Below are 21357 nucleotides of genomic sequence, written 5' to 3' on the forward strand. Positions count from 1 at the left end.
GTGATAAATTGAAATTCAGCTGTGTGTATTGTGGGACTTGATCAGCACCATGAAGCTGAAGAAAGCCATGTTTGACTTGTTCTGTTTTCTTTACACCCTATACTCTATCTCAGTAAATCGCAGGGGCTCCACCCTCAAAATAGATTCAGAATCAGTCTACTCTCAGCACCTGGACTGCCTGCTCCACCCACCATGTCCAAGCCACCATCATCTCTTGTCTGAGATTCCACACTAGTCTCTTCACTGCTCTCCTCACCTCCCTGCTTCCTTCTATAGAGTCTCCACATTTTAACCAGTTATCACTGAAGAACGAAAATCAGGTCATGGCACTCCTCAAATCTTCAGATGCTTGCTTCCTCACAGTAAAAGCCAGTGTTTTTCCAAAGGCCTGGAGTACGATGTGGTCTGAGGTCACACTCCTTCTCTGACTTTACATCCTGTTCTGACCCATTTGTTCTTTCCACTGCAGCCACTGGCTCGTTGCTATTCCTCAAACATACCAGGCTTGCTCCAGCTTAAAGTCCTTTGTACTCGCTGTGTACTTCCCGTAGCCTAAATTCTTTTCTCCAGGTAACCACAAAACTTACGCCTTCACTTCTTTATTTATACTCAGGTGTTACCCTATTAATCAGAGAAGTGACACTTTAACCTTCTTATGGAAAATGGTAACTCTGGCCTCTGCATATGCCTTTTCTTTCTATTTCTCACACATAATACATTAACTCTTTGCTTTAAAACTTTGCTTATGTCTTTTTCAACTACAAATTTAGTTTCTGTGGAAGTGAGTAATTTGTTTTGTGCACTATTATTTGTATTCCTGGTGCCTCGAAGCAGTTTTCCATATTTATTTATTAAGTTAATTTAAAAAATGGGTATATAGTGCAGGGAGCTGGCGTGTTTCCATGGAAAATTTTCCATGGAAAATTTCTCTGACTGCAGTGTGGAGAATGGACTGGCAGGGATCGAGATCTGAAGGTGAATTCTTAGGAGCTGTGTGCTTCCGTGGCTGAACATTTGAGTTGTTACTGATATTTAACATTTTTCAACAATATGCATGTTGAAAAAAATCTCATTTCTTTATTCACTGAGGTCTATATGAGCTCTTACTGTGTGTGTTTACCAGTACTTGTAGCAGGTAGAGTGATGCAGACATCTTGCATTGGCCCTCCACTAATTTGGCGTTGCTTCATTTATCCCTAAAGTGTGTCTCCAACAGAACCAGACTTGCTTAGCCTCTCCAGTGACTGGGGAAATCGGTGGGATGGACCAGCTGTGGCTGAAAATGCTCTAAGTTCCTCTTTATAATTGGGTGGCAATCAAATGGGTGTTTACCCATAAACACCAGCTAGACCAGGCTATGCCATGTCAGCTGTAATTAGGAAGCCAATTTAGCACATCAGTGCTATCATGTAAAATAAGCCCTGTCACCTCAGCCTCCAACAGAAAAGGTGCAATCAAGTTTAATCTGCAAATAGATTGTCTTTTTGGAAGTCAGGAATCAGTTTATGCCATTATCATATCTGACATCCTCAAGGTTACACAGTTTTGTAATTTCTAGGCCGTAATTATCCTGAATTATGTCCAGTGTTGCCAGTTTCACAATAATCTATGTATAAATCACTGTATTTAATAGAGAATTGGCTAATAAAACATGTAAGCAGCTGCATTGCTAGTCATATGCTGTTAAAATGTAACAGATGGTTTTATATTTTAAAATATAAATGTGTGTTCTTTACATCTGAAGTCACTTTAAAGAAGTGTTATGTTAGCAGATAAACTCGCCTCTAAAGTAGAGTATTTTGCCTATCTGAATATTGTTGACACAACTTAATTTTTGGAAAGTATTTTTTTACTACTTATTTTATTATTTATTTATTTTATTATATTTTTTGCTACCTCTTATAAACAAATCATGCTGAAATTGTTTGCCATATCTGCAGGCCCTTAGTACATGTTAATATAGGAGGTCCTTGTTCTCTCAGTATTAATGTGTGTGTATGTGTGTGTGTGTATGTGTGTGCTCAGTCATATCTGACTCTTTGCAATCCCATGGACTGTAGCACACCAGGTTCCTCTGCCCATGGAATTTTCCAGGCAAGAATACTGGACTGGGTTGCTGTTTCCTTTTCCAGGGGATCTTCTCAACCCAGAGATCAAATCCACATCTCTTGCGTTTCCTGCATTATCAGGCAGATTCTTTACCATTGTGCTACCTGGGAAGGCCCTTAGTATTAAAAGTCCACTTAAATGAATCAATAACAAATGAGCATCAGGAATTCAAAGTAAATAGTGAAAAAAGTTTGTTTCTTAATCCTGAAGAATAAAATTGAACTCAAAAGTGAATGTATTTTATCTTTATTTAGTCTAATAATTATGTATTCATACCAATTATTAGAATGTACAAAGATACAAACTACAAAAGGTCACTCAAGAAATGATAGATAACCTAAAGAGCCCTTTGTATTAAATAATTTAAATTTGTAGTCTTAAATCTTACCACAAAGAAAGCCCAGGGCCAGAGAGCTTCACAAGTGAATTCCACCAAACATTTAAGGGAGAAATAAAACCGATTCTGCACAAACTCTTCTGGAAATGTGAAGAGGGATGGATACTTCCTAACTCATTCTATGAGGGCAGTTTCACCCTGATACCAAAACCAGTTACTTGTTTACCCATGCTTATGTTTATTATTGGGGCTTTCCAGGTTAAGAACTTGGCGCTAGTGGTTAAGAACCCACCTGCCAATGCAGGAGATATAAGATCCCTGGGTCAGGAAGATCCCCTGGAGGAGGACATGGCAACCCTCTCTTGTATTCTTGCCGGGAGAATCACATGCAGAGGGGCCTGGAGGGCTCCATAGGGTTGCAAAGAGTCGGACACGATTGAAGTGACTTAGCAGACACATGATTATTAAAATACACTTTTGTGTTGAACTGAAGAAGTGGTTTTCAAACATGCATAAGAATACTTGTGGGAGCCTGTTAGATGTGCAGATTGCCAGGCTGTCTCTTCTTCCCCAGGTGTCCTGAATCATGGGTGTGGTGCTGGTGGAGGGGGCATCCAGAAATTGCAAGTTCAGTAAGCTTCCCAGGCAATTTTGATGTATGTATACATAGACTATGTTTCAGGATTACTTCTTAGCAGAACATTGTTGACATCAAAATTGCATGAACCTGGATGAGCCCTGTGGACCACTGATGCCAGGTTGAAATAGTATTCTTGATCTGGTTCTACATGTGTGTACACCAACCTGTCAGAAAGGGAAGCTGACTTATTTGGAAGGGGTGACACATTTTCATTTTGTTTGTGCTGGCTGCTATTCATGATGCCTGCTCTCATTAGAACATAAAAGTTGTACAGGTGATTGAGAAAATTAAGTTGGTAAAGGTTTCTCTTTCCTCCGTTTCTTCTCCTGCATATTATTCATTGACCTGCATTTAGTGTTTTGTATAATATTCATGCACTATAGATCATGCTTTCACCAGACCTTTCAATAGTGAAAGGACGGGGGCACCAGATGGAACTATCTTTTATTTTACCTGATAACTTTAAAAACTAAACATGCAGTAGTGCATGCATGCATGCTAAGTAGCTTCAGTTGTGTCCGACTCCTTGTGACCCTAGGGACCGTAGCCCATCAGGCTCCTCTGTCCGTGGGATTCTCCACTGGAGTGGATTGCCATGCCCTCCTCCAGGAGATCTTCCTGACCCAGGGTTTGAACCCGCTTCTCTTATGTCTCCTGCATGTAGTAGAAGCAATATTAATTCACCACTTTTAAATTTGAGATCATGGAGAGCAGTAAAGCCTTCCCATAATGCATTCATTTTTGTGCCTTTCCAGAGATAAATTTATGTCATCTATCAAAGTATAGCATGTTTTACCTTCTTAAGCACTTATAAACTGCCATGAAGTAATGTTTTGTGTCGTTTTTTTTGTTAGAAATAATGCCTTGGTGTGATCAGGGTGGTGGGGGTGGTGGGGTGGGGAGAAGGGGAGACAGCCATTTGCTTCCTGGCCTGATCCCCATCGGTGACGAGCATGGCAGTACGGGCAGCTGCTGTCGCGGAGTCCTAGAGCTGTGGGATACAATTTTTCTTGCAGTAAATGAGAGCAGCTGTGTAGTATAGAGCTCATGACTGCAGGATTTTGTACTGGATGTACTATTAAGAGTGAACTGACTTTGCCTTTGGGTCAAAAGGCTATGTGGCCAGGTATATACAACATGTCTGGGGCTTTGAAGATAGGGGCCAGTTTTAACTCAACTGTGCTGATCTGTCTCTTCTGGAAAAAAAAATAAAAGGCAGAGCTTTTAATAGAACCAGTATTCTAGGTCTTGAGTATGTGATTTGATCATTAAAAAGCATATATGTGAAAGTGATGAAGAAATGTATACTGTAGACAGATCATAATGCAGAACTGAAAAGCAGAGTTGGACTACTTTTATTTTATTTTATTTTTTGTTTGTTTGTTTGTTTTTTTATTTTTTTATTTTTTATTAGTTGGAGGCCAATCACTTCACAACATTTCAGTGGGTTTTGTCATACATTGATATGAATCAGCCATGGATTTACACGTATTCCCCATCCCGATCCCTGCTCCCACCTCCCTCTCCACCCGATTCCCCTGGGTCCTCCCAGTGCACCAGGCCGGAGCACTTGTCTCATGCATCCCACCTGGGCTGGTGATCTGTTTCACCAAAGATAGTATACATGCTGTTCTTTCGAAATATCCCACCCTCACATTCTCCCACAGAGTTCAAAAGTCTGTTCTGTATTTCTGTGTCTCTTTTTCTGTTTTGCATATAGGGTTATCGTTACCACCTTTCTAAATTCCATATATATGTGTTAGTATGCTGTAATGTTCTTTATCTTTCTGGCTTACTTCACTCCGTATAAGGGGCTCCAGTTTCATCCATCTCATTAGGACTGGTTCAAATGAATTATTTTTAATGGCTGAGTAATATTCCATGGTGTATATGTACCACAGCTTCCTTATCCATTCGTCTGCTGATGGGCATCTAGGTTGCTTCCATGTCCTGGCTATTATAAACAGTGCTGCGATGAACATTGGGGTGCACGTGTCTCTTTCAGATCTGGTTTCCTCAGTGTGTTTGCCCAGAAGTGGGATTGCTGGGTCATATGGCAGTTCTATTTCCAGTTTTTTAAGAAATCTCCACACTGTTTTCCATAGCGGCTGTACTAGTTTGCATTCCCACCAACAGTGTAAGAGGGTTCCCTTTTCTCCACACCCTCTCCAGCATTTATTGCTTGTAGACTTTTGGATAGCAGCCATCCTGACTGGCGTGTAATGGTACCTCATTGTGGTTTTGATTTGCATTTCTCTGATAATGAGTGATGTTGAGCATCTTTTCATGTGTTTGTTAGCCATCTGTATGTCTTCTTTGGAGAAATGTCTGTTTAGTTCTTTGGCCCATTTTTTGACTACTTTTAAAAAGTTATGCATGCATTTCTGAACCTGAAGAATGAGTGTCAAATATATCTGAAACAAATCAAAGTTTGGTTGCTTGCTTAGGGGATCATAGATGTTTTGTTCACTCTCATACTTTAAATTGATGTGGCTGGATAGTCCTTACTGCCTTATTAGTAGTATATTTTTTGTTTGTTTCTTTGTTTTCCACAGATATGATGCAATTATTATCTCAGGAACTGAAATGGCCAAACAAATCCAGAAAGAAATCCAGCATGGCGTGGACTCTTGGGTTTCCCTTGGGAACAGAAGGCCTCACCTCAGTATCATATTAGTGGGTGATAACCCAGCAAGCCACACGTATGTCAGGAGGAAGATCAAAGCCGCTGCTGCTGTAGGTGGGGAGCATTTTAGCTGTACTTGTTACTAGATAACGTTTCCTGGTTTTACTTCAAAGTGTGATAATTATGAATGATAGCTGTCGACTAAATGCTATTTGAATAACATGTGTTATTATTATTTATTGCCATTCTGTTGATTATTTAGTTCCCAACATTCACATTCATTTCTTACTCTTTTTTTTCTTCAAATTGCTTTAAATCAACTTGGTGTGATTTCTTGTCCTATTGGAAAACATGAGAGCAACTTGTTACATTTTAAGGGCTTTTTTTTTTTTCTTTAAATCACATTAACCTGCCTAGTTCATGGTGGTGGTGGTAGTGGTGGTACTGGTATTTTTACTCTCCTCAAATCCATTAACAGTAGCTCATCACAAATAAGTGCAATTTGTCGCATAGAATACTGGGCCAAAGAATGCATGTGAATCATAAGAAAAGATCTGTACCATTTAAAATTCCCTCCTGATGGTGCTTTGAACATCACTTTTGTAGAAGGGCCTTTTCTTTCAGTGGGACAAGAACAGAGGGAACCAATCAAACACCGTGTAAGACACCATTAATGAAAAAACACATCTTTGTTAGTCAAGTGACTTTCTGTTCTTGTTTTTCTTTCAGGTATCTGTAGTGAGATCATTCTAAAACCTAAGGATGTTTCTCAGGAAGAACTGTTGGATATAACTGATCACTTGAACGCGGACCCAAGAGTCAGTGGTATATTAGTTCAGTTGCCACTGCCAGGTATACAATGCTCTTCTGTGTGTCTAATTCAGTTAGGGGCAAGGACATCTTTCAACATTACGTCATGACACCACAAGTCATTTATAAAGTAGGTTTAGAATGGGACTAGCTATTATAGTCACATTCAAGGTGGCAATTTCTGAATGACATGTTTATAGTGACTGAAAATTGTGAAAGAAAACTTTAGGCTTTGGCAATAATACATGCAGTTCTTGTTTTGCACAATAGTGCAAGACCATGAAAATGACTAAGTTGAAATTGGGCAAAGGATCTTAACAAATCAATAGGAAAATAACAATTGTTCTGTGACCTTTAAAATGTTTTCTCAAAACATTAATAACTCTCTTACCATGGTTTATAAATGTGTAAGGAGATGAAAGCTATGGTTTTTCCAGTAGTCATGTATGGATGTGAGAGTTGGACTATAAAGAAAAGCTGAGTGACAAAGAATTGATGCTTTTGAACTGTGGTGTTGGAGAAGACTCTTGAGAGTCCCTTGGATTGCAAGGAGATCCAACCAGTCCATCCTAAATGAAGTCAGTTCTGAGTGTTCATTGGAAGGACTGATGTTGAAACTGAAACTCCATTACTTTGGCCACCTGATGTGAAGATCTGACTTCAGTGGAAAAGACCCTGATGCTGGGAAAGATTGAGGGCGGGAGGAGAAGCGGACGACAGAGGATGAGATGGTTGGATGGCATCACCAACTCAAAGGAGATGAATTTGAGTAAACTCCAGGAATTGGTGATGGACAGGGAAGCCTGGCGTGCTGCAGTCCATGGGGTCACAAAGAGTTGGACATGGCTGAGTAACTGAACTGAACTGAAGGAGATGAAAAAAATAGTTGAAACTAATATTTATCCAGTACACTGTAATTTAAAACATTGGAAACATCGAGCATTAAAGTAGTTTATTTCATTGTCAAAATCTTATCAAGAGGAGTTTGAACAGTTACTTGCCTTCTTCTCATCATATAACTTATATGGAGCAAGCATTTTTTCTATGCCTTGGTGAATTGAATTGTCAAATTCTTTTTAAGTTTGGATTAACTTCCATTTTGTCCTTTGTCCTTTCAAAGTCTTGAAATATCTCTGAGAGTTTCTTTAGTGTGAGGTTTGATTCTGGTGTCACTTCCTCTGGGCGTTGTCATCCTTTTTGTTCCTCATTTATTTTGATCCATTTGTGATGACTAAGTTCCTTTGGCTTCATAGCTGCATCACTCCAAAGGACATGGTATCAGCATTCTAGGGTCTTTTCCTGTTTCTTGTACAACCAACCCATTTACAGTCCATTAGAATCCTATTGAAGCGACTTTACCTTGTCTTTTACATTCATGGCCCTTGCCTTCTTGCTAGCCTAGGTCTCTTCTATCTTTGCTTTACTGTTGCCGTCTTCAGATCTTCTATTCACATCCAATTTTCACTTCCAGCATCATCACATTTATTTCTTTGTTGAACTTTCATCTTTATGGGCTAATTCCCTCTTTTGATTATATACTTTTTGGAAATGTCAGTGAATTTATCCCTGAAACCCAAGGAGGCAATATAATTTGCTATCTATGTTTGAATTGAGTAACAGATGTACAGTGACCAAGCACTGACAGACTTTGAAAAGACTGACATGTTAGTCACTGATTACTAAGCTCATCTGTTACTCACATGGTGATATTTGGACCAAAGAGTCAGCGTGCAGTCACTTCAGTCATGTCTGACTCTTTTCAGTCCTGTGGACTGTAGCCCTCCAAGCTCCCCTGTCCACAGGACCCTCCAGGCAAGAATACTGGAGTGGGTTGTCATTCCCTCCTCCAGAGGATCCTCCTAACCCAGGGATCAAATCTGCATCTCTTAATGTTTCCTGCTTTGGCAGACGGGTTCTTTATCACTAGTGCCACCTAAGAAACCCATCATACTGGAGTGGGTTGCCATTGCCTTCTCCAGGGAATCTTTCCGACCCAGGGTTTGAACCTGGGTCTCCTGCTTTGCAGGCAGTTTCTTTACTGTCTGAGAGTTGGCAGCTCTTATATAATTACTCACAGTTAAGACGCCTTGATAACTAACATTTGAACTGTGTTGTTGGAAGACAGGTGTCATTTGACTAAATTATAGCTCTGAAGTTCATGCATATTTCAATGAGCAAAGCAAGGAGTAGCCTAAATATTATAGATTATAGTAGTTTTGTGCAGTTTTTAATTCTTTTATAAGTTTTGACTTGCAGAAAGTAAAGCTGAATGATGCAATTGTCTGTGTTCTTTGTATGGTACTAATATTTTAACTTATCTAATAATATAACTTAATATCCTAGTATATGTTATAACATTTGTGCTGTTTAAATTACACTCCAAATTCACATTTATAATTCTTTTCCTCTTATATTGCTGCATTTAAAATATCAAAAAGTTGGAACGAATCTTAGAAGTTATTAAGGTTTGCCCTTAAGAAAAATGCTTCTGACAGATAATAGTATAGATTCATCATGCTAAAATTAGCATAGTGATTTATCCCATACTTTTATAACTACAAAAGGAATTCAACACATATAGCACACTCATTTGATATCAGAGAAGAGTAGGCCCTAGAAAATATCAGGGATATATGAACATCACAAGTCTGTCCAAAATATTTTTGGCATTGAGTTTAAACCCAATTGTTTGGCTCATGCAAAATAAAAATCTTTTTGTTTTTTTGGTAATGCTGTATTTGCCAAGCAATGTTTCTGTGGTTTTCAGTTTTTAAATTTCCCCCACTTATATTTGTATCCAATTCAAATTGCTATAGAAAACATATCACAGTTTTCCAAATATCTAGTTTGTCTTAAAGAATTAAATTCACATCTGTAGAAAATGTACCCCTTTTATGGGCAATATTCCTCCTTATTGAGTTTGCTAGCAATTTGCCACTAGATGGCAATGGTGATCTGCTTGTACTAAAATAAATTGCTTGAGTCCTGTGTTCATTTTAGAAATATACAAGCAGCTCATGCAGCTCAATACCAGAAAAATAAATGACCCAATCAAAAAATGGGCCAAAGAACTAAACAGACATTTCTCCAAAGAAGACATACAGATGGCTAACGAACACATGAAAAGATGCTCAACATCACTCATTATCAGAAAAATGGAAATCAAAACCACACTGAGGTACCATCTCATGCTGGTCAGAATGGCTGCTATCAAAAAGTCTACAAACAATAAATGCTGGAGAGGGTGCAGAGAAAAGGGAACCCTCTCACACTGTTGGTGGGAATGCAAACTAGTACAGCCACTATGGAGAAGATACAGTGTAGAGATTCCTTAAAAAACTGGAAATAGAACTCCCATATGACCCACTGCTGGGCATACACACCCAGAAAACCAGAATTGAAAGACACGTGTGCCCCACTGTTCATCGCAGCACTGTTTACAGTAGCCAGGATATGGAAGCAACCTAGACGTCCATCGGCAGATGAATGGATAAGAAAACTGTGGTACATATACACAATGGAATATTACTATTAAATATTGCTATTAAAAAGAACACATTTAAAGCAGTTCTAATGAGGTGGATCAAACTGCAGCCTATTATACAGAGTGAAGTAAGACAGAAAGAAAAACACCAATACAGTATATTAATGCATATAAGTGGAATTTAGAAAGGTGGTTAACGATGACCCTATATGCAAGACAGCAAAAGAGACACAGATATAAAGGTCACACTTGTGGACTCTATGGGAGAAGGTGAGAGTGGAATGGTTTGAGAGAATAGCATTGAAACATGTATATTACCATATGTGAAATAGATCACCAGTCCAAGTTCGATGCATGAAACGGGGCACTCAAAGCCCGTGCACTGGGACGACCCTGAAGAATGGGATGAGGAGAGAGGTTGGAGGGGGGTTCAGGATGGGGGACACATGTACACCCATGGCTAATTCATGTCAATGTATGGCAAAAACCACTACAATATTGTAAAGTAATTAGCCTCCAATTAAAATAAATTAATTAATTAAAAAAAAAGAAACTGAGAAGCAAGAACCAAAGGGATATGGTGATAACACTTATCTGGATGCTCTGAGAAAGGGCAGTCTTCTACCTAGCTGAAGAGCCAATAGCATACAAAATAACACTGATTAAAATTAAGCATTTATTATGTCTTATACTCTTTGCGTTTACTGATTCACTGGATCCTCACAATTTCCCAATGCAGATGGGGAGCTATTATTATGTACATTTTACTAATGATGAATTTGAAGTACAGAGTAGTTATGTAACTTCCTCTAAGGTCACAGAGCTGGCAATTGTGCTGGGATGTGAACCCAGGCTGGCAGGTCCCTCATGCCTTTACCATTATGTTACCACCCTCACCAACTTGTCAGTGTTAGCTCGTGAGTAACGTGTGCTTACTCTGTGGCAACTATTCTTTTATAGGGATGATTTTATTTAATCCTCAAAACAGCCTTATGGGTAGGCATTGTCTTCTTCATATTGCAGGTGAGAAGACTAAGCTATATTACTTATCGACTTAAAGTACATTATACTGGTACATAAAATTTGTTGCTTACCAGAATAAGCTGGAATTCTCCAGGCAAGAATATTGGAGTGGGTAGCTGTTCCCTTCTCCAGGGGATCTTCCCAACCCAGGGATCCAACCCAGGTCTCCTGCATTGCAGGCTGATTCTTTACCAGCTGAGCCACAAGGCAAGCCCAGGAAACCATAACACAATGCAGTTACCTTAAACAATGTGTTATAACATAAAGTATTTAAATTAATTCATCAATCTTGTGATGTAAGTTTTCAGGTAGGATGACATTTTCCCTTCTTGGTTCTTCTGTCTGGTCTAGGAATTAAGTTGACCTGAGATAGATTAACAAGAGAAAAACAAACAAAAGTTTAGTAACTTGTGTACTTGGGAGAGACTCAGGAAAACTGAGTGACTCTCCAAAATGGTTTTAGCTCTCACCTTAAATACTGTTGGACATGGAGAAAGGAAGGGAGTTCCAAAAAAACATCTACTTCTACTTTACTGACTATGCTAAAGCCCTTGATTATGTGGAGCACAACAAACTGGAAAATTCTTAAAGAGATGGGAATACCAGACCAACTTGTCGCCTGAGAAACCTGTGTGTGGGTCGAGGAGCAGCAGTTAGGACCAGACATGGAACAACTGATTGGTTCAAAATTGGGAAAGGAGTATGACAAGGCTGTATATTTTCACTCTAGTTTTTTAATTTATATGCAGAGTACATCATGCAAACTGCTTGGTTGAATGAATCAGAAGCTGGAATCAAGATTTCCAGGAGATATATCAATAACCTCAGATAAGCAAATACTACCATGCTAATGGCAGAAAGTGAATAGAAACTCAAGAACCTCTTGATTAGGTTGGAAGAGGAGAGTGAAAAAGCTGTCTTAAAATTCAACATTCAAAAAATTAAGATCATGGCATCCAGTCCCATCGCTTCATGGCAAACAGAAGGGGAAAAGGTGGAAACAGTGACAGAATTTTATTTTCTTGTGCTCCAAAATCACTGCGGATGGTGACTACAGTCATGAAATAAAAGATGCTTGCTCCTGGGAAGAAAAGCTGTGACAAACCTAGACAATGTATTAAAAAGCAGGGATATCACTTTACTAACAAAGGCCCGTATAGTCAAAGCTTTTTCCAGTGGTCATGTAGGGATGTGAGAATTGGCCATAAAGAAGGCTGAGTGCCGAAGAATTGATGCTTTCGAACTGTGGTGCTGGAAAAGACTCTTGAGCATCTCTTGGACAGCAAGGAGATCAAACCAGCCAATCCTCAAAGAAATCAACCCTGAATATTCATTGGAAAGACTGATGCTAAAGCTGAAGCTCCAATACTTTGGCTGCCTGATGTGAAGAGCTGACTCATTGGAAAAGACCCTGATGCTGGGAAAGATTGAAGGCATAAGAAGGAGGTGACAGAGGATGAGACAGTTGAATGGCATCACTGACTCAGTGGACATAAATTTGAGCAAACTTCGAGAGATAGTGAAGGACAAGAAAGCCTGGTGTGCTGCAGTCTGTGGGGTCGCAAAGAGTCAAACCCAACTGAGTGACTGAACAACAAAAACAATTCAGATATAAGTCTAGAAAACAGTGAGTGTATGTCCTGAGTCAGTTGTGTCTGACTCTTTGTGGCCCCATGGACTATAGCCTGCCAGGCTCTTCTGCCCATGGAATTTTCCAGGTGAGCATACTGGAGTTGGTTGCCATTTCCTACTCCAGGAGATCTTCCCGACCCAGGGATCAAACCTGCATCTTTTGCATATCCTGCATTGCCAGGCAGATTCTTTACTACTGAGCCACCTGGGAAACCCAGAAAACAGCAATAACTCAATTAAATTTTAATGTGTTATTTTGCAACTATTGTTCCATGACAACAACTATTACTAGTATTAGTAATGGCAAATTTTTGCCATTTATTATTGCCAGGCATTGTTAGTAAATGCCTTGTATACATAAATCATTTAACGTTCACAAGAACCTTAACCAGTAAGTACATTTTTTTGATCCATGGTTTCTAGTTAAGGAAACGAAACTTGTTAAGGTCACAGCATATGAGTAGCAGAGAAGTATTAGATACCCAGTTATAGCATTCTTTCAGTCATAATCACAGTCTTATAACTGAATTAAGTCAAGCACCAAAGGAGATGCTTACTCACCTTCTTGTATTTTCTTGCTTTCTAGGAAATCTACTTCTCAACTATTTCTGGTTAGAAAATCATAAGTAGAGTGGGAAAAGTTTTTTATCTTATTTATCTTTTTCTAAAACAGTTTTTCAGATATTTCCCTTCAGTTATCTAGTTTGATGCCTTTGAGGATTAACATCTTCCAATTTATGTAAAAGGATTAAATAGAGAAATTAGAATGAAATACAGGATTAAAGGATTGAATATGGAGAGGGTGAGTAAGAAGAGTTAGAATTCACAGTGTAGATTTAACAAAGATAAATTTTTCTAGTAATTAGTAGGCATATAAATGTGGATGTTGACCTAATTAGTGAATGTAGATATGTGTATTTGTCTAAACCTTGATTCTTCATTTGGAAGGAAAAAAAAAAGAAACGGTCTTACTATAGTTGTTTTTCTTGAGAGATTGTGGAATTTATGTATGCAGAATACTTACTGCTCTATTTTTAATGTTCTTGACCACAGTGGGAAATTTTTATTACTCTGAACTTCTCCATTTTTGTAGAGCTCTTTCCTGCTTATTTCTAAATAGTTTCTATATTATAAATCACCTTTGTTGTAGCTTTCTCTCCTTTTCTTTATGGGGAAAAACAATTCCACATAGAATATTTCATTGCTTTTTAGTAATATGTTTCTTCTACTAGATTATTAGTTATCAGTTCCACCAAAGTAGGGGAAATTGCAGTCAACAGTATTATTCCACCTTGCCTCATGGTAGACTCTTAGTGAATGTTATTGCTGAAATAAATGAACCCTATAGCTTCACAGCTACTGTTTTTAGTTTATGTGTGTCATTGAAGTTTCATCCTTCTGCATATTCTTCTACATCTGAGTAGTGTATTTATTAATTTCTGTCACCAATCAGTATTTGGTGAGGCTCTTATACCCCATATCCTTGAAAGCTTCCTATAGCGATAGTATTTCTTATACAAAGGACATGCTAGGATAATGTACGTTTTATTTCTTGAATAAGGCTTTAGCCTCTGACTTCTTAACTACATTGGTTATCTTTCAAACATACCAGGGCTGACTTTCTGACTTTCAAATCTTAGCTTAAATTCCACTGGTTCAGAGAGCCTTTCTCAGCCTACACCTTCTGAAATTACTTTAGTTCTATCAATTCCTGTTTTAGATCTGCTTTTCAAGTATGCCAAACAGCCACATGTTTCCTTATTTCCCAGCTTCTCCTAGCAATTAGATTGGGGGCATGTGAATTTTGGTTACTGGACTGTGAGGATAAGTGACTTTTCTGAGTCACTTCTGGACTGAGATAGCTAAAAGCTATGTAGCCTCCCATACCCACAGCCATTTTTGTTGCAGTTATCATGAAATCTAGGTGTTATAGATGATTGCTAATTATGAGAAGAAAGGAAGTGGGATTCTTTTTTTTTTAAGATTTTTTTTTTAATGTGGGCCATTTTTTTAAAGTCTTTATTGAATTTGTTACAGTGTTGCTTCTGTTTTATGTTTTGGTTTTTTGGTCACAAGACATGTGGGATCTTAGCTCCTCAAACAGGGATTGAACTTGCACCCCCTGCATTGGAAGTCTTAACCACTGAACCACCAGGGAAGTCTCAGAGGGTGGGATTCTTGGCAGAGGCTTACATGAATAAGAAATAGGTATTCTTTCGTAATGGATTGGAGTTTCAGATTAAAGCACACACACACACAGAAACACAAATATGATAAAAACTATATATACACAGATCTAAGAAGCTCAACAAACTTTCAGCCCATGAAATAGGAAGACAACTATACCAGAAACACCAAAGTGAAATTCTTCAAATCCAGTGTGATTAAAAATAAAAATAATGTTGAAAGTGGCAAGGGGATGGGAAGTCACATTACATACAGAGGAACAAAAAGAAGGAAATAGCAGACTTCTCATAAATAATGTAAGCAAGAAGACAATGGAACATCTTAATCTTTAAAGTACTGAAAGAAAGAAATAACTATCAATCATGAGATCTATGCTCAGTGAAAATATCTTTAAAAACTAAAGGCAAAAAAGCATTTTTAGAAATGTAGAGAGAGTAGAGTCCAGATAGAGGTGTAAACAATCACGTGCATACCCAAACTGTAAAACTTATTAAAGGGAGTCCTTCAGGCAGAAAGAAATGATACAATATGTATATTATCAAAGGAATGAAGAGCACTGGAATTGGTAGCCACATGAGTAAGTATTTATGGTATTTTTCATAAATTATTTTTCAAATCATTTTAGAATATAATTGGCATTTATCCCAAAATAAAAACAATGTAATGTGTGGTTTGTAACTTGTATAACAGCAATAGTACAAAAGTCAGAAAGGAAGAAATGATAAAACATTATTGTTAGATTCTGATGCTATATGTAAAGTGATAAAATGTCACTTGAGAGTAGACTGAAATAAGTTATAGTTGTTACTATACCAAAAAGTTGTTTACTATAAAGCCATAAGCAACTGCTGAAACAAAACAAAACAAAGAGGGCTAATAAAACCAGTAAAAGAGATACTATCCAATCATTAAAATATTCAAGTTATTCTATTCTAAAGGAAGGAAGAAAATGGGGGAACAATGAAAACACATAGCTAGATGATAGGTTTAATCACATAAATGTAATGTTGTAAATAATCCAATTAAATGTCAGAGGCTGTCAGATTGAATAAAAAACAAGGTCCAACTATATGGTACCTACAAGGAATATAGTTTGCATATAAAAGCCTAGAGAGATTAAAAGAAAAAAAGATGGAAAAGATATGCTATACTACGGTAGATCAAAAGATAGCTGGAGTGGTTATGTTAATATCTGCCTTTCAATGCAGAAAGCACAAGAGACACAGATTTGATCCCTGGGTCAGGAAGATCAGATTCAGATCCCTGGGGATTCCCAGTCCCTTTGTTGGATCCTCAGGCTGGGAAGCCTGATGTGGGGTTCATAACCTTCGCAACAGTGGGTGAGCTTCTTTGGTGTTATTGTTCTTCAGTTTGTGGGTCATCCCCCCGCCAGCGGATGTGGGAATATTTTTTTATCGTGATTATGCCTCTCCTACCGTCTTACTGTGGCTTCTTTGTCTTTGGATGTGGGACATCTTTTTTTTTTGGTGGGTTCCAGCGTCCTCCTGTTGATGGTTGTTCAGCAGCTAGTTAGGATTTTGGTGCTCTTGCAGGAGGAGATGAGCGCACGTCCTTCTATTCTACTCTACCATCTTGAATCAGAAACTGACATCTCTTCTTGTAAGGTCATTAATCCCATCATGAGGGCCCCACTCTGATGACTTCATATAAACCTAATTACATATAATTTACATTAAGGGTCAGGGATTCAACACATGAATTTTGAGGGGACACAATTCAGCCCATGGCAAGTGTTTTCAAAGTAGTTGGAGGTTAGGGGACAGGAAAGGGGGAGAGAACAAGATGCGGAAAAGGGGCCTGAAGAAACTTTCCAGAGTGGTGTACATGTTCATCATCTTGATTGTGGTAATGGTTTTACAAGTATATGCGTATGTGAAAGCCTATCAAATTGTGTACTTTAAATATATGCAGTCTACTATATTCAGATATTCTTAAATAAAATTATTTAAAAAAACAAATCTATTAGGAATACAAATGGATGCAATAGAACTCATGGAAAGGAAGTCAAGGGAATGATAAGAACAGGATGTGGGATGAAGTTTACCTAAGGTTGGAGCAGGAAATGGGGTGGGTTAATGGATGAAATATATGATTAAATATAGATTTTGTCAAGTCCATAACTTTTGTTTGGGGTGGCAAATTTGTAAATGCCTTGCTTACTATGAAAATAACTAGTTAATTATTTAAAACTGGATTATGCTTGGACCAATATTGATATTGTGTCACAAGTCATTCAAAAATAAATGCATTTAAGGTTTATGCAAAGAAAAAGGACCAGATTTTAAACAATAGTTTGTTCAAATCCTTTCTGACATGACGTAGTGTTAACATAGAAACCAGTGAAAGTCACTCATTCGTGTCCGACTCTTTGCGACCCCCAGGGACTATACAGTCTATGGAATTCTCCAGGCCAGAATACCAGAGTGGGTAACCTTTCCCTTCTCCAGGGGATCTTCCCAACCCAGGGATCAAACCCAGGTCTCCTGAATTGCAGGTGGATTCTTTACCAGCTGAGTCACAAGGGAAGCCCAAGAAACAAAGTCATCGCTGCAAATCACTCATCTACTTAAAAATTTTGTTCTTATAGGTAAGACTTTTTTCAGAGAATTTGTATGAGGGGCAGGTAGGGGAACAAAGGGCTTCCCTGATAGCTCAGCTGGTAAAGAATCTGCCTGCAATAAGGGAGACCTGGGTTCGATCCCTGGGTTGGAAAGATCCCCTGGAGGAAGGCATGGCAACCCAGTTCAGTATTCTTTCCTGGAGAATCCCCACGGACAGAGGAGCCTAACGGACTGCAGTCCGTGGGGTTGCAGAGTCGGATACGACTCAACAGCTAAGCATGGCACCGCACAGCACAGGGGAACCAAGTGGAAAATTCTCCTGCTCTGGCTCATGATGACCGCATGATGGCAGCATTGAGCAAGCAGTGTTTTGTGTGAGTGTTTTGTTTAATGGTTTATAGAGAAAGATGAGTAAATCACTTTGATATGCTTTATATATCAGTGGGATTGGTTGGTCCCTGTAGCCATATGTGTTTCTTCCTATTTATTTCCAAAGGGAAACCATCCCAAGAGTTATTTCAGTCCCTTAGATCTATATAATTATGTCTTTTTGAACAGTTGCTATCATAAACAGACTATATCACGTAACTTGAGATTATTTACTTCTAAAAGTATCTTCACAATCTGGAGTTTCTTAGAACAACAATCGTTGCTTCTTTTTTCATATTTTTCTCTTTCCTCTGCCATGATGTCCTTAACTATTTTTGAGTGCTTTCAGCTTTGATAAGGAATTTACCAAAATCAAAAGACCCTTTGAAATGTCTGGATATTTCTTTGTAGAATTCTTTAAAGAGAAGTGTTTAAATGATTGCTCTCAGACCCTCTTTGTTCTTTTTCCAGTTCAAAAAAATATTTACCTAGAATCCAATCTATATATGATTCTGTGATAGTCACTAGGGAAAAGGGGTGGTTAGAAAACAATTTGAGACACACTGTCCTTGAAAACTTTGCAAGGAAGTCCCTGAAACACAGTATCTCTTCTTTTCCCTTTTGTGTTAAAGGAGTTCATTAGGCTAGATATGCTTGGTTATCAGACTGTTTCCTCTATGGAAAAGACATAGCTTCAAGTTCAGTACCATGTATTTGACAGAAGTGTATAGTGTCTAGAAATCCAAGGGTTTAGAAAACCAGGGTGTCTTCAACACTTCTGAAGAATAACGCAATCTTTGGATCTCCATCTACTCTTCACATCACTCAAGAAACTTATAAAGGTCAAACCTTTGCGTGATGTGTAGGTTCCCACTTCATTAACTTTTTAAAGAGCCTGTGAAGTCAGCCTGCCTAGGAATGTCTGCGTAGTTTCTGTGGCTATAGGAGAAAGAGGCTAAGAAAGGGTGGAGAGCCAGATCCACCCCTTTCTGGGCATACACTCTGCCTCCGAGTTCTGCTGTCTTCTCAGATTTAGGGGTGGAGTGATACAGTGAGACTCGAGTCACTTCCCATTGCCTTTTTGTCTTGTCACTGCTTGATGATTCTTAAATGATATTGGGCAAGAGGTAAGCACCTGATACGTATTTTATGTCTTGAAACATTGATGTAGAACCCAGAGGGTGTAACTTAAATAATATTATGTATTGGTTTGAGAACTGTGAACACAGCTTTCAAAACTGTATTTACTCCAAGAAAATAATTAACTCATCAAGAGTGTGAAAGTAAAAAAAAAAAAAAGAAAAAGAGTGTGAAAGTGTAATAGTCACTCTGTCATGTCAGACCCTTTGTGATCCCATGGACTGTAACCCCACCGGGCTTCTCTGTCCATGGAATCTCCAGGCCAGAATACTGGAGCGGGTTGCCATTTCCTTGTCCAGGGGATCTTCCTGACCCAGGGATCAAACCTGGATCTCCCGCATTGCAGGCAGATTCTTTACCATCTGAGCCACCACTAGGGAAGCCCAGCTCAAGAGACTACAGCTAAATGACTGACTAAACTGTGAGCTCCAGAGGGTAAGAGTTTTGTTTGTTTGATTCACTTATATATTCTAAACCCTTAGAACAGTACTGAGCTTCCCTGGCGGCTCAGTTGGTAAGGAATCTGCCCACAATGCAGAAGACCCAGTTTGATCCATGGGCTGGGAAGATCCCCTGGAGAAAGGCATGGCAACCCACTCCAGCATTCTTGCCTGGAGAATCCCATGGACGGAGGAGTCTGGCAGGCTACAGTCCATGGGGTCACAAAGAGTTGGACACGACTGAAAGACTAACACTTTCACTTTTCACTTTAGAACAATGGTAGGCACATGGTAGACACTCAATAATCATTTCAATATTGTAAATCTATAAATATTTGTTGAGCGAATAAATAAGTAAATTTCCAGGGAAGTTCCAGGGGAATTTCCACACTTGTTCAGAGTGTGGACTTTAACATATCTGCATAAGGCATTACCTGAGATTTCTTATTCTTCAAGTCCTGAAAGGAAGAAATAAATGAAAAACAAAGAAATATGAATCTTTTACACATTAAAGTTATATTGGAAGGTGTAAAAATGCCAAATATCTAATAACATAGCTATTGACAAATCAAGATTTTATTGAAAGCTACTTTTGATTTTTTTCACTGTAGTTGAAAAAGATGAATATCAGAGATTGCAGGGGAATCAGGCACCTTCTCCTTGTGATAGTCTATTCCAATTGTTTCCAGTTTACCATTCATTTTTCTCAGTATCTCCATTTATAAATCAAAGGTAATTGTAGTTATTTATTTAACAAATTTCCAGGCACTGTTATTCGTGCTAGGAATACATCAGTGAAAAAAAAGGACAGAAATTGCTACCTTTGTGGAGTAGTAGGGGAGATAGACAATAAAAAAAATAAACATAATAAGTAATTGCTGTATATTTTTTAGAAGTTGATATGCTATGGGAAAAAAGAAAAAGTAGAGCATGATAAAGAGGATCAGGATGTCCAGGGGCTATTTGGAATCTTATATTTTTATTTTGGAGTATTTATTATACAGAGGACATGTTAGGATAATGCACATTTTATTACTTGAATTGGACTTTATTGAGCCACTGATCTCTTAACTACATTGGTTATCAAACTTAACCAGGGCTGATTTCTTTTCCAGCTTTCAGGTCTTAGCTTAAATGCCACTGGCCCAGAGAGTCTTTCCCAACCCATGTCTTCTGACATTATTTTAATTCTGTCAGCCCCTAGTTTAGATCTGTCTTTTTTTCTATGGCAGACAAATAAACTACTCCAAGCATGCTTGTTTCCTTACATTCCCCAGTTTCTTTTGGCAGTTAGGTTTGGGACTTCAAAGGAGAGGAAGGCAATTCACCTGAAGAAAGAAAAGCAAATGTTTAGTAAGCAAATGTTTGCTGGGCTACGCAGAGACAGTGGGACACACAGTGGACTGTGATTTCTAGGCCCTGACTAGAGTTCCCCCAGCACTCCTAGGCCATATTCTTTGCAGATATTTCTGGTGATACCTCTGTACTTCTCTTCTGGGAACAAGTCCTTTATCTAAATTCTTTAGGCAGCTAAAGAATTTAAAGGGGGAGATAAAATGTAATCCTCATGTCAAAGAGACACATTTTGATATGGCAAATTTTCTCCTCCACAGAATGAAGTAAGGATTGTGTCTCTTTGTTGTTGTTGTTGGTTTTTTCCCTAAGTGAAGTCACTCAGCCATGTCCGACTCTTTGCGACCCCATGGACTGTAGCCTACCAGGATTCTCCATCTATGGGATTTTCCAGGCAAGAATACTGGAGTGGGTTGCCATTGCCTGTTCTCTAGGGGATCTTCCCAACCCAGGGATTGAACCCGGGTCTCCCGCATTGTAGGCAGATGCTTTACTGTCTGAACCAGTAGGGAAGTCCTGTTTTTTTTCCTATATGACTGTCAAATTATTCAAGTGTTATTTGTTGAAAATGCTTTCCTTCTCCCATTAAATTGCTTTTGGCAACTTTGTAAATGGTCAAATGACT

General features: G+C 38.6%; 1 protein-coding gene across 1 annotated transcript in view; it reads left to right on the top strand.

Annotated features, from left to right (window-relative positions):
- Positions 1 to 21357, top strand: part of MTHFD2L (methylenetetrahydrofolate dehydrogenase (NADP+ dependent) 2 like) — a 147941-nt gene that overhangs the window by 15366 nt on the left and 111218 nt on the right. Inside the window, exons 2-3 of the mRNA XM_043448193.1 lie at positions 5642 to 5826; positions 6442 to 6564. Of these exons, the coding sequence (XP_043304128.1) occupies positions 5642 to 5826; positions 6442 to 6564 (308 nt within the window). The remainder of the gene's footprint in view (positions 1 to 5641; positions 5827 to 6441; positions 6565 to 21357) is intronic.

This window comes from Cervus canadensis, chromosome 26 (genome assembly GCF_019320065.1).
Source record: "Cervus canadensis isolate Bull #8, Minnesota chromosome 26, ASM1932006v1, whole genome shotgun sequence".
NCBI classification, from domain to species: domain Eukaryota; kingdom Metazoa; phylum Chordata; class Mammalia; order Artiodactyla; family Cervidae; genus Cervus; species Cervus canadensis.